The sequence below is a fragment of the Limanda limanda genome, chromosome 13 (assembly GCF_963576545.1).
Source record: "Limanda limanda chromosome 13, fLimLim1.1, whole genome shotgun sequence".
Taxonomy (NCBI): Eukaryota; Metazoa; Chordata; class Actinopteri; order Pleuronectiformes; family Pleuronectidae; genus Limanda; species Limanda limanda.
In genome coordinates, this window is record NC_083648.1 from 9,499,085 (window position 1) to 9,512,145 (window position 13,061).

A 13,061-nucleotide genomic window follows, 5' to 3' on the forward strand; every position below is an offset into this window, starting at 1 on the left:
CCTTCTTCTTCTCTCAGGTGTCATCAGGTCTTCATTTCTCCACTGTGGCTCAGGCAGTTCAGAAACGAGTGGCTAAGGTTCCTACTTTAGTCTGCATTAGCGCCACCTTCTGGATTGGAGTGTAGAGCAGTAGATTGGCAGTCTACAACAACAACAACTTTTAAATTCAATAATTTTCTAAAGTCCTGTCTCTCTTAAATAGATCATTAGAAGATGGTGTATATTCTTTGATGTCTTTCTTAATGTCTTAATTATTTCTCTTTTTGTTGTGATATTTTGCTTTTGGTCTTTTAATCCTGATATTAATCCCCTTCTTTGTTCATTACAATTGTTAAATTATATCAGTACATGAGTCTCCGGTTGTTTGCAGTGTTCTCAGAGTCCTGTCGGGTGCTTGCCTATTTTATAAAGTGTATAATTTAATCCTGTTTGAACAATTCTCAGACGGGTAATGACTTTCTCTCTCTCTCTGCTCCTCTCACAAGTGCCTGCATGTTTTTGGATTTTGTACAAATGTCTTCCTGTGTCGTTTTAAATCCCATTGTTTTGTGATTGTATTTGTTAATGTGGTTTTCACTTTTTGCTTTGCTTAGTGGTACCTGTATGTCCTTTGTTGTTTGTTGTTGCCTTCCCCTAGGGGCGCAACTGACGTAGCAGCAGCGATTTTAACCACAGACTAATAATGCTACTACTATTAATAACAATTCAATCTGAACCGAATGGTTCATTATTAGAGCCATTTGTGAAATCCCAATCGATTTCTTTTGAAGATATTTCTGCAAATAATATGGATATACTGTACAAAGGGAAATACAGATGTTTAAAAAAGAGCATTTTTACAGCTATGCCTTAACACTAAAGCTTATATAGATCCATAAATTATTTAGGATCATATGATAGGAATTATTTCATCACCACGTCGCTGTGAACTCAGAAAATTGTGTTAAATAATATAGTAATGCTATCTTTGTTTATGCTATCTTTGACAGCAAAGCAAGAAAAGTAAATATAAGATAAGCAGGATGCAATGTGACAAGGAGGCCAGAGACAATTAGTTTTTTGTTTATTCTATGTCTTGTGTTATAAATAGCTTTTATTGTTGTCTCAGCCTTTCAAAACAGATTCATGATTTCTTATTGTCTGCGTTTTGGTTTGATTGGTCTATTCTCCGCTCATCAGTCATTTGTGAAGCACTTGACAGGTGCTATACAGATAAAGTTTGATTGACTAAAAGATTCTGGAAATATTAAAGAAAAGATTTGAGCTAAGCTTTCTTCCTCTGCACTTCTCTACGTCACATTCTCAATAACCTGCCCTAAATAGAAATAAACAGATTTATTTATTTAAAAGATAATTTTGTATACAGATCAAAAACTTTCTTTTTATTCACAAAAGCCAAAACGTACAAGCACATCTACCTGAAGTAAAATATATACATTTGGAAATACATGCACATCTATAAGACAGTTATGGTTCATTAACATTACTTAGATAAAAATTTTTTATAAAGCTGCATTAAAATGTACTATGTAATGATGGACATCTCCTCTTGCTCTCGACTCTCTGACATTGCATTCACAACATTTCCCAAGTATCTGCAGAAGGTTTGCCTCACGTCCTCTGGCTCCTCCTCCAGGTTGGAGTGAATAAGTGACAGTCTGCTCAGATGTGAGGCTGCATCAAAAGAGAAAGAATGTTAGTGGACGAATGATAATAACTCAAACAGCTCTGATCTGAGAAGCCCGCAGCCCAATTACCTAAAGGCAGGCGTTCGTCTTCTACTCCGCTGCCGGGTTTGTGGTGAGCTATGAGCAGGCACTGATTGTCCAGCAAACCCTGAGAGGAGATGAACATCGAATACCAAGTCTCTATTTCTTTGAGGTGGCTCGGAACGTCAGGATTAAAAACAATCACCACGCCACTGGAGTCTTTCATGAGCGCAGGCCAGCAGGATTCAAATCTGGATATAGGATTAAAGAAAAGAGGTCAAAGGCGTGTTTCAACAGATACTGCTTTAAGTTGTTTTTTTTATTATTCCACAGCGTTGCAGATAGGGTATTAAACAACATAGTTGGTACAACCTCACCTCAAGTCTTTAGACGGGTGTGTGTGATATTTAATAGATTTATAGTAGTAATATGTCTTCTGTTAAAAGCACAAGATGGGATCGTCTAAAATCTAAACCTGTCAGTGATGTTTAACTCACTTGAAATCTCCAGAGCAGTCCCAGAGCTCCACCTCACATGTCTTGTTGTCACCACTGCCTTCAGGTTGAGATTCAAATTCCAGTATCCTATGAGAACATTTACAAGTTCGTGTAACATGAGCAAGTCGCACCGTCTCATCACGTCAAGTCTAACAAGACGGTCTACAGCTAATAATCTAATTTACAATATTGAAAAATTCTCTTAAAACAGTCAATTATTTGTATGTGCATCTTTTTGCTGATTTATACAGATGGACAAAACTATCTGTACCAGGTGTAAGGCGAGAAAGTGGAAACAGTTTGTACCTGACTCCCTGAGTAGGTCTGTATTCACCCCCCACATTTTCTGCTGTGTCCGAGAGAAAATTAGCCAGAACTGTTTTCCCACTCTGAAAGACATTGACAGAGCATTACAAGAGAGAAGAACAATCAATAATGATATTAGATGTGTGCTGGGAAAAAGGTCATGGACTAGTTTTTACTTCAGTTAACACTTGATTGTGAGACGGCTGAACACCTCATAGCAAAGCAAAACACAATTTTACTTAAGTACGGAAGTTTTCCCCAAGTGTCAAAGCAATGAGGCGCAGCAGCATCTTTAAGTGTTAATAATAAATCTAAATTTGTAAGCAGAATTTTTGTGATGCAGCTGGTCGAGATTTAGCTCATTTAAAATACTATAGATACTACAAGCTAATATGTGTTGTAAAAGTACAAGTTCAAATATTTAAATGCTAGCTTAAAACTGTTTTGCATATTTGATTAACAATAGATATAACTGTATTGCATCTATGTTATTCACTTTTATCTGTCTGTTAATAGGATTAGTGTGTCTTTTTTATACTATGTATTTGCTTTCATTGTTATCACAGTTTGATGGTTTCTGCATGTTGGTTGGTCTCATCTCTTCTTGGCTCATCGGTCGGGAGTGAAGCACTTTGAGCGGCACTAACCTGTACCACAGGTGCTATACAAATAAAGTTTAACTGACTAATGATAATTGAAAAAATATTCAAGAGAAGAACTGTTCAGATAAAGTGAAGCCAGGAGAAGACCTCACACAGCAAGGGGAGGTTTGGATTCAAGCTTTACGCTAACGTAACATGTGCTAAACACCCAACTAGTGGCTAAGGTTCCTACTTTAATCTGCATTAGCGCCACCTTCTAGATTGGAGTGTAGAGCAATAGATTGGCAGACGACAACAACAACAACAACTTTTAAATTCAATCATTTTCTTAAGTCCTGTCTCTCTTAAATAGATCATTACAAGATGGTGTATATTCTTTGATGTATTTCTTAATCCCTTAATTCATTCTCTTTTTATTGTGATATTTTGCTTTTGGTCTTTTAATCCTGATATTAATCCCCTTCTTTGATCATTATATTTGTTACATTCTATATTCTCTATTCTATTCAATACATGAGTCTGCGGTTGTTTGCAGTGTTCTCAGAGTCCAGTTGGGTGATTTTATAAAGTATATAATTTAAACCTGTTTGAACAATTCTCAGACAGGTAATGACTTTCTCTCTCTCTGCTTCTCTCTCTGCATTTTTTTGGGATTTTGTACAAATGTCTTCCTGTGCACACACAACGCACACACAACATATTACATCACGAAGCCACTCACCTCACTGGGACCAGTAAAGAGTATCTTAGCTTTGAACATTTCCAGGAGCTTAGCATTAGCCTCCCAGCTAACTTTGACTGCAGGCAAGCTGTGCACGTCCAAACAAGTGGAATCACAACCCGTCACTTTCAGCTGAGCTCTGATCCCAAACAATACTGTTACGTGTTTCTCGGAGAATCTCGTAAGTTAAATTATAAATACGTATAATCTTCGTAACTTGATGGAACCAGAGGATCGTCCTCCTCCCCAGGAAATCAACTTCCGCTTCGTTTCTATGGTTTCAACCCACCTATCTGCCCATTGGCTGCTCGTGAGTGAAATCAAACTTACTCCCGCCTACTTTGTACCCAAGGAGCGAATGAGGGGCGCGCTTACACGGAAGTGACGCAGTGTGGTGTTTGAGTTAAACCAATCCGGTTCGAGCTCCTAGGAGGAGGCGGGCTCTTCAGTCCGGAGCTTTACAACCGACACAGATCGAAGCTGAACGTAGGTGATGTTTACTTGTTCACTGGTCCCAGTTTGTGGATTATACTGGTTTTTATCTCCAGTAATGGACGTGCTGCTGATTGGCTGCTGTGTGTAGTGTAGCAGGAGCGACTTCCGGTCTGTCGCTAAGGACTCGGCTGAGTGAGGCTGCTTGACAACACCGTCCTTCATAACATCAGGCTAACCGGGCTAAAGGGATTTAGCTAAGTTTAAAAAGTCATAAAGGTTGAACTTATTGTGTAGACTACTTTGTGTCTGTGTGTTGATTTGTCAGTGGTGAGAGGTGTGTCCCCAGAGGATGGACCCCAAAGTCCCCCCTGGATTCAGCTTCACCACAGAGGGCATAACTCTTGAGTTGTGATGCTCCAGATTGCTCTACCTATCCTCTTTGTGAAAGGTGTATTGTATCTATGTTGTTGTGTCAATAGTAAGAGGTATGTCCCCAGTGGATGGACCCCAAAGTCCCCCCTGGATTCAGCTCCCCCACAGAGGACATAACTCTTGAGTTGTGATGATCCAGATTGCTCTAACTATCCTCTTTGTGAAAATGTGTATTGTATCTATGTTGTTGTGTCAATAGTAAGAGGTATGTCCCCCGAGGATGAACCCCAAAGTCCCCCCTGGATTCAGCTCCACCACAGAGGACATAACTCTTGAGTTGTGATGATCCAGATTGCTCTAACTATCCTCTTTGTGAAAATGTGTATTGTATCTATGTTGTTGTGTCAATAGTAAGAGGTATGTCCCCAGAGGATGAACCCCAAAGTCCCCCCTGGATTCAGCTCCACCGCAGAGGGCATAACTCTTGAGTTGTGATGCTCCAGATTGCTCTAACTATCGTCTTTGTGAAAATCTATACTGTCTCTATGTTGTTGTGTCAATAGTAAGAGGTATGTCCCCAGAGGTTGAACCCCAAAGGCCCCCCTACCCCCCCGGTTTCAGCTCTACCACAGCAGACCTCCTTCTGAGTTGTGATGATACAGAGCGCTCTTAACATTTCTCCTCTGTTTAAAACCATGCTGGTGTCTTAGTGTTGATAGTGGGAGGTATGTCCCCAGAGGATGAACCCCAAAGTCCCCCCTGGATTCAGCTCCCCCACAGAGGGCATAACTCTTGAGTTGTGATGCTCCAGATTGCTCTAACTATCCTCTTTGTGAAAATGTGTATTGTATCTATGTTGTTGTATCAATAGTAAGAGGTTTGTCCCCAGAGGATGGACCCCAAGGTTCCCTCTAGATTCAGCTCCAGCACAGAGGGCCTAACTCTCGGGTTGTTATCCACATCACTTTTCACAGTTCACCTCTGTGTGGAAACTAATGTTGCCTTCATGTTGTTGTGTCAGTAGTGAGAGGGATGTCTCCAGAGGATGAACCCCCAAGTCCCGCCCTTGTCTTCGGCTCCACCTCAGAGGACCTCCAGACCAGACCCCTCAGCTGGTGAGGTCCTTGGATGCAGGGACATTTAAATAAATAGATCCTAATCTGTCCGTCTAAATGTCCACTCCCATTAAATCTTGATTGATTTAGAGCATTTTCTCATCTTAAAGTGTTTCATCTTCTTGTTTTGCATTTAGCCGTGGAGCCTCTGCCAGTGGAACGAGCTCCTTCCTGAAAACACTGATGGACGCGGAAGCAGCGGCCAACTCTGCAGCCGTGCAACTTGTGTCTTTTAAAGATGCGATGGAGGATGAGTTTTCTGTACGTTTACTGCAACCTGGCATCAAATGGGTTCAAACATGTGGGTCCACCAAGGCGGGAAACCAGAAGAATATCATATTCGTGACCCAATACTGTAACTTCTGTTTTTTTTTTTCTCTCTCAATGAAGGATTCAAGAAGGTCCGCCACGGACAAGCGGCGAGCTGCGAGGCAGAGAGGCCTCCTGCTGGAGAAGTTGGTGGATTTCAAACGAATAAATAAATCTGTTCGACAGAAACTGAAGCAGCTGCAGGAAGCAGAGGTTTTTTTACGACATTTGTTGCTCTGTACAACTGTGGTCAGAAAATGAAAATTGCGCTAAAACGTGTTTTTTATTGATTTCTTTCAACTTTTGTTGTTTCCAGGCTGATCGAATTGATGCAAACCAACATATTGAGATGTTAACGAAGAGGATAACACAGGCTGAAAGTGATAATGAGGTGGGTTTCATTATATTATGACTTTAAAGGGCAGAGGCTTTGTGCTTTGGTTGTAGTAGTTTAGTCTGTGAAAACTGTTTCTCTAGCTACATGAGCTGTGCAGTGGTGTATAGAGGGATCAGTTGGTAAAAGCAGATCAAACTAGAAGTTACTTACATTCAATCGAACCAAACCAAATTGCATAAACTCATAGATATTAGTCCTCTAAAGATGCATCAAGATCCATGAATTTAATCTGCAGGGAAAAGTATCCATCTCTGTGTTTGAATCTACACAGCAAGTTTTTCTTGGCCCGTGATCCACCAAGCTCCATGAATTTCTGTTCAGTAGATTTTGTGTAATCCTGCTGACAAACAAACGGACAGGGGTGTAAACATAACTTCCTCTATAGTAGTGACTAATGTCAATGGCTGGTTTACCACACAGCCACATTGGTTGATGTTATAGCTGAAACTCGTGACATAAGTGGAATATATATATATATATATATAAGTTCATCTATTGTAAAGATTGACTGCACATTTTTGTGGTTTTCTCCCTGAAGCGTTTAAACCGAGATCTGACTGAGACAGAACGAAGATTCGGGGAGTTGATGGATCTGCGGAGAGAAGAGCAGGTGGGTGTAGAGGAGCGTCCACGTCCCTTCAGACTGATGAAACGACTGCATTTGAAAGCATCTGTCCACGCTGTTGTTTTCTCAGGAGAACGTGAAGACTCACGTGACAAAGTCTGTGGAGGCGACTCAGGCTCACCTGCAGGAGCAGCTCCGCACTAAGGAAGCTGAGAACAAGCGTCTGGCTGCACAGCTGCGGGTATGAACAGCTCGGTGCTTTATCAGCCAATGTTTCCCCCAGACAAATGGGTTTTAAGCACATGTGGGACATTATACATCTTTGTGGTGTCTTCTAGACTCTGGAAAGAACCCGGACTGAGCAGAAGATGGAGATTAAAGATCTGAGAGGATCCGTCGGCGCTTTGAATGAGAAGGCAGCAAAGGACAAAGAATCTCTAAAGAAAGCCACACGAGCACAGAAACTGAGAGCCCAGAGATTTGAAGCTGCTGTAGAGAAATGTTATGCACAGCTAAAGGAAAAGGTGTGAATTCAAGATATCGATTTTTTTAAATTTGTCTTTCCAATCCACGGTCCTATTGTTCAAAGTCAATGTTCTTTTCCGTTGTTGCACTACAGGATGCTCAGCTGGTCGATGCCCGTCTGGAGAGAGACTCCAGGAGACGGCAGAAGGAGCAGCAGACGGAGGAGAAAGACAAGCTCCAGGCTCATGTCGAGTTATTGAAGAGGTTGGCTTTTTTCCTCTTGTTACACACTCCTCCTCTTGTAGCAGGCAGTGGAAATTAGGGATGGGGGGAAAAATCGATTCAGTTACAAATCGCGACTCTTGTGAATGACGATTTTAAATCCCAAATCGATTTTTCATTTTAAAACATATTTATTGGTTTATACCAGGGGGGATATATTGGGGGAGCAACATCACCCCAGAGCATGTTGACCAGCTCTTGTTTTTGCACAAGAATCGAAACATACCCAAGCACTAGCTTAGCATCGCCTACATGCAAACAACAATAGCCTACTTTTTGTTTATTTCAAAGTTTATATTTTAAGTAAACTTTTATTCATTCTATTTAATTTATCTTTTATTTATTGTTTAAAGGTAGCCTAAGTGGCATACATTTCTTAATCTGTCAGTTTGTGTGCAGTTGACAGGGGCTATACAATAATAGGGCACATTTTTATTTATTTTCTCTATTGGCTGCCCGGCAGTCATTAAGTTAATGTTAATATTTGAAATAAAACTGGTAAAGCTCTAAGTGAATTTGACTGTGTTGTATTTGAAAGTATGATTCAACATTTTTCCATGGTCCACTATTAAAAAAAAAAATAACCAAAGGAAATCCCAGGAAATCGTAATATCGAATTGCAATACTTACAGAATCGCAATACCCACAGAAATTGCAATACATATCGTATCGCCACATAAGTATCGTAATAGTATCGTATCGGGAGGTCCCTGCCGATTCCCGTCCCTAGTGGAAATCCATACATGCGTGTGCCAACTAACAGCTTTCACCGATGAATGTGCATCTCCGTTAAAGTCAGATCACGGAGTTGACAGGGAGGCGGCAGAAGGAGAGGGATGAGCTGACCGCGGCTCATGAAACCGTGATGCAACGTGTGGAAAAACTCTGCGCTGAAAACGGACACCTCCACGTCAATAATGCAGCACTTGAGGTACAAGCAGCTCGCATAAATATGTGGTCGGGAATTGTTGCTAAACAGGTATTTGGCACAAGCATTAAAGTCAGTTGTCAAATAGTCAAACTTTAATGTTGTTTGATTCTCGCTGGATCTGCCGTCAAATTCAACACGCATCCTCTCTGCCTCTGACTCTTACCTGTGTAACTAAAGTGATTTTGGTGTTTGTGTGATCACAGGCATCAGTTGCTCGGTTGGAGCAGCAGCTGAATGATTGTGAGTCGGCTCTGGTGGAGGAGAAGTTCGAGTCGCAGGAGAGGAAACGTCAAGCTGAACAGTGTCAATGTCAGGTGATCATTCGCTTAGTATTTATATTTTTCAGGAACTCTTTATTTTTGTCTTTTCTTTATTTATGTTGACCAACTTTAAAGGATTGAAAAACTTTACACACACGTTTGAAATCAAAGCAGTGATAAAATCTTTTCATCATTTTTAATAAGATGAAAAAATATCATGCTTATTATGCTTAAATAATAAGGCATATAAATTTACGGTTTGATTTTGTAATGAATGCAAATAATGGCTAAACAGAAATTGTCTCTATGATCCACGGTTTCTCCACGGTTTCTCCTTTTAAGAAAAACCATCGGCCACCTGGCCAGTGAACACAAAGCGAAACACTTCCTTTTAAACCTATAAACGATTTTGCCTTTTTCCCAAACAACAAACTAATCTCTTTATCATCGTTTTCTAGGTCGCAGCACTTCAAGTTGAGCTCGATGAAATGAGGATAAAATATAAATATATTTCAAGAGAGACGGAGAAGACGAGGGATGGGAAAGATACAGAAGTTGAGAGGGTAAGTCTCTTCTGCCTCTACACGTGTTCCCCTTTCTTATCTGAAATGTTTAAAGTCTTCTACCATGCACTAATCCTAATGGCTACCAGTGGGTTCATTCAACAATATGGAATATTTAAGGTGATTATTTCCTCTGAATTTACAGTTATTCGGACATTTTCCGGAGTGTGCCTTTCACATATGAAGAACGCAGCACGAGATTTTGTGGGTGAAACAGGAAATTGTCAGAATACGTCGGAATATTCTGGTCTGGCTAGAGCAGCAGAATTCCGCGGAGATCGACACAGGCCTTATCACCAAAAGCTCTCGAATCTCTCTGTCTTTCCAAGTTGACGTCTTGGTCAGTGTCTTCAGACATTCTCACATGCTCTCACTCTGTCATTTTCCAGATAGGGGTCGGGTAGGGAAAGTTCTGAAAAAATTCCCAGAGAAACTGACTCAGACGTTTTTGGTCTCACATACGGTCGCTCCAGACAAGTTTCAGAATGTTCATTGCATGTCTGAAAGCCGCTTGGGTTTAATTTGCATGAATAACATATTATATGCAACTTTGAGTAGTTTTTACTGTGAGAGGTTTGATTAGCCTTTTTATTTTGTCTACTCCCAACGCTCCAATCCCTTCCACCACCCCCCTCCTCCGGGCCCCAGGTGAGGCAGCGGCTCCAGGCCCGTGTGGACGAGCTGAAGCATTTCCCTGAGTTACTGAGTGCAGCCGAGCAGAGTCTGTCTGAGAGCCAGGAGAACCTGCGAAGCTCAGAGGGGAAGTGCTCAGAAAAGTCCAAGTCCGTTAGCCAGCTGCAGGTTAAGGTGTGCAACGCAAGCTGTGGTGGTCCCACCGTGAAAACCCCAGTCACCTCTCCTACATCCGACCACTAGGCAGTAGTACAACCACCCCGTCACTGTCGGTGCATCTTGTTTTCTGGTCGTGCTGTGAGTTTTGATGATCGGGATGAATGAAAAAACATCTCTGATTGCACTGGAAACATTTAATGTGCAGCCATCGATAACTACAGACCAGTTTGTGTTTTTTCATTCTCCATCATCAGCCGTGTTGAACTGATATTTTGAAAAGTGTGTTTGCAGGTTTGTGTTTGTGTTTGAACTGTCACTTTATCCAGTTTTGCATGTGATTTTTTTTCTTCTTCTTGTAACCAATACAAATGAAACCAAAATAGCAACTCTGAATTTTGCATCTACAGATGGGCAGTCAGACTAAATTGCTGAGATCATCGGTGGAGATGAAAGACTCCATTCACGAGGCCAACGTAAAACTACAAGAGAGAATTGATTCTGTTCAAAAGTAAGACAAACCTTTATGTCCAACAATATAGAAATTGCTTCAGCATTATCTTTATTAAAGTGTTATATTCCGTGTGTGTGTGTGCAGGCAGATGGAGAGGCTGCAGCAGGAGAACCTGGAGCTCGTACGGAGGCTGGCAGATCAGGAGGAGGCTCTGAGCTACAGCAGCCGGCAGCTGGATCAGCGCTCGTCGGAGAGTCAGGCGCTCAGCCGGCAGCTGGAGGCGGCTTTATCAGACGTTCAACAACAGGTGCAGCTCACACACAGGCTCACTGGCACCATGCATTATTGAGAGAGCTGACAAACCATCCAGTGCTTTATCATTCCTGTCTGTAGGTATCGTGTGTGTCTACCAGATTGTTTCAGAATGTCGTCAGCTGACCGGGTGGTTATTATCATTGTCAGCAGGGCAGGTGCAATCTGTAACCGTATAATCAAGTCTGATTCCCTTTGTCCGATAATTGAAATTTTTGTCACATTGCCAGGTCCAAAAAGTCAAAGACCATAGTGTTTCCAGAGAGGGGGGTCTTCAGACTCAAATCCTGCAGCTGGAAGCAGAGAAGAGCAGAAGAGATAAAGAGCTGAGGCTTCTTCGCCAGAAAAAACTGACTGTGAGTTTTCTTCCTTTCTTATAATATATAACACAACTGAATGTTGTGGTGTGATCTGATTGATTGTTGTGTATTTTCTCTCTCTGACTGTTTAGGCAGAGCGACAGTTTGAGGTGCGTCTGAAGGACCTGCAGCTCAGCCTCGACCAATCAGAGAGCCACAAACAAAGCATTCAGAACTACGTCGACTTCCTGAAAAACTCCTATAAGACCATGTTTGATGAGGGATTGCAGACTTCTACTTTTACATCATCATATTTTCTAAAATAAGTCAGGGCTCATATTTAGACATTTTATTGTTTGTATTTATTTACGGGTTTACTGTATATGAGGTTTTATTACCTCAAGATTTCCATTGATTTCTCAGGGAATACTTAATGGATCTTGAAGACAAAAAAGTCAGACATGTTCAGGTGACTGAATAAAATCTGGATCCAGCTTTACAAATGTTGGGATTTACTGCTGGTCTGTTCTTTTTTTAGGACTTGGTTACCTTTTGGGTTTAAGCTTTTAGTGAGATAAAACAAGTCATTTTTAGTAACTGGATGATTTCCTCAATTTCCACAACCTTAGATTTCATAGATGACATCAAATAAATTAATATATAAGGAGTTTCCAGCCGGTGGAGGTAAAGTGCCACTAGGTGGAACTGTTTAGTTAATCGTCTTTTCTCCCCTATAAGAATCTTATGTACATACACACAAAGTTCAGTGCCTGTGACGTCTATTCTAGTGCAACTGGCTCCCAATAAGATAGCTTTGCATTTTTGAGGCCACACAATGGTTAACCAATACAATTTGTGCTATAAAAACAAATGTGTAGCTGCATATGCCCCAACCAAGTTTACATGTGGTAGAATAAAGCACATTTAACATGGTGCTTGGATGTGAATATTCTTTCAGCTTTACTCCCATTGAGTACTGTGTATTTGATCACCCTGATTTTGAGCCATGACACAGATAATGCTCTTTTTCCCACCTCCCTGCTTGAGCATCATCTTGTATCCGTAGCAGCAATAATAATAATAATAATAAGGAAGGTGTGATGTGTGTTGAACGTTTCTATGTTCTTGTTTCTCACTTGCACTGAGATTAATTAGTTAGGAAATCTATTATTTAACCGTCAGAGGTGAAGCTTGTGCCTTTAGGGCCTCAAAGATAATCACTGAGATTCAACACTGGAGTATTTCCAAACCTCTGATGCTGGTTTGCGTTCGTGCTTTTGTAATAGAAGTTGTTATATTACTGAGGCTCAGGGGCACAGAATCTGCTGCAGCACGATTTTGCCTAAAGGCCAAACTGGATCTTGTCGTTGCTTGATTTGTTGTCCCACACTGTGTCTATGGCAGTAAACCACTAGGTCCAGACCACTGTGAGGCTCTGCTGTGTCTCTGCAGCGGACGATTTCCCCCGGTTGAGCAGTGCTCCTCTCAAGTTCTCACAGACAAAGCTCTATTGTGTTCTCCGTCAAGGGATGGAAGCATTTCATCTTTGTGTGCGTCAGTAACCCTGTTTCCCCCCCCTTCGCCCTTGTTCCCAGTCTTCTGGTTCTTGCCCGTTTACGCAACTTGTTGATCATACATTGGGAATTTGGCTTTCTCTGCTTTTTTTTTAATTGGAAAA

The 13,061-nt window shown here is 41.2% G+C and overlaps 2 protein-coding genes across 2 annotated transcripts; one reads left to right on the forward strand and one right to left on the reverse strand.

Annotated features, from left to right (window-relative positions):
• Positions 1-1,413: 1,413 nt before the first annotated feature.
• ift22 (intraflagellar transport 22 homolog (Chlamydomonas)) lies at positions 1,414-4,088 on the reverse strand. Its single transcript, XM_061084866.1, has 5 exons — positions 3,836-4,088; positions 2,513-2,595; positions 2,207-2,293; positions 1,758-1,960; positions 1,414-1,674 (listed from the first exon to the last, which is right to left on the reverse strand). Exons 1-5 carry the CDS (start codon positions 3,872-3,874, stop codon positions 1,526-1,528), a joined length of 561 nt encoding a protein of 186 aa, XP_060940849.1. The 5' UTR covers positions 3,875-4,088; the 3' UTR covers positions 1,414-1,525.
• A 196-nt stretch (positions 4,089-4,284) lies between these two features.
• LOC133018428 (outer dense fiber protein 2-like) lies at positions 4,285-12,269 on the forward strand. Its single transcript, XM_061084794.1, has 16 exons — positions 4,285-4,321; positions 5,664-5,757; positions 5,895-6,018; positions 6,148-6,279; positions 6,383-6,457; positions 7,002-7,073; positions 7,159-7,269; positions 7,367-7,552; positions 7,648-7,757; positions 8,571-8,706; positions 8,910-9,020; positions 9,425-9,529; positions 10,729-10,829; positions 10,917-11,079; positions 11,315-11,440; positions 11,536-12,269. Exons 2-16 carry the CDS (start codon positions 5,675-5,677, stop codon positions 11,707-11,709), a joined length of 1,809 nt encoding a protein of 602 aa, XP_060940777.1. The 5' UTR covers positions 4,285-4,321; positions 5,664-5,674; the 3' UTR covers positions 11,710-12,269.
• The last annotated feature ends 792 nt before the right edge of the window (positions 12,270-13,061 follow it).

What these genes read in the sequence shown, in the direction of transcription:
- ift22 (XM_061084866.1), bottom strand. Translation starts at nt 3,874, where the DNA reads ATGTTCAAAGCTAAGATACTCTTTACTGGTCCCAGTGAG. An exon ending in GACTGCTCTGGAGATTTCAA is followed by an intron (nt 1,961 to 2,206) that starts GTGAGTTAAACA and finishes TCCTATATCCAG; the next exon opens with ATTTGAATCCTGCTGGCCTG. An exon ending in AGACGAACGCCTGCCTTTAG is followed by an intron (nt 1,675 to 1,757) that starts GTAATTGGGCTG and finishes CTTTTGATGCAG; the next exon opens with CCTCACATCTGAGCAGACTG.
- LOC133018428 (XM_061084794.1), top strand. Translation starts at nt 5,675, where the DNA reads ATGTCTCCAGAGGATGAACCCCCAAGTCCCGCCCTTGTCTTCGGCTCC. An exon ending in TCAATAATGCAGCACTTGAG is followed by an intron (nt 8,707 to 8,909) that starts GTACAAGCAGCT and finishes GTGTGATCACAG; the next exon opens with GCATCAGTTGCTCGGTTGGA. An exon ending in AGAATTGATTCTGTTCAAAA is followed by an intron (nt 10,830 to 10,916) that starts GTAAGACAAACC and finishes GTGTGTGTGCAG; the next exon opens with GCAGATGGAGAGGCTGCAGC.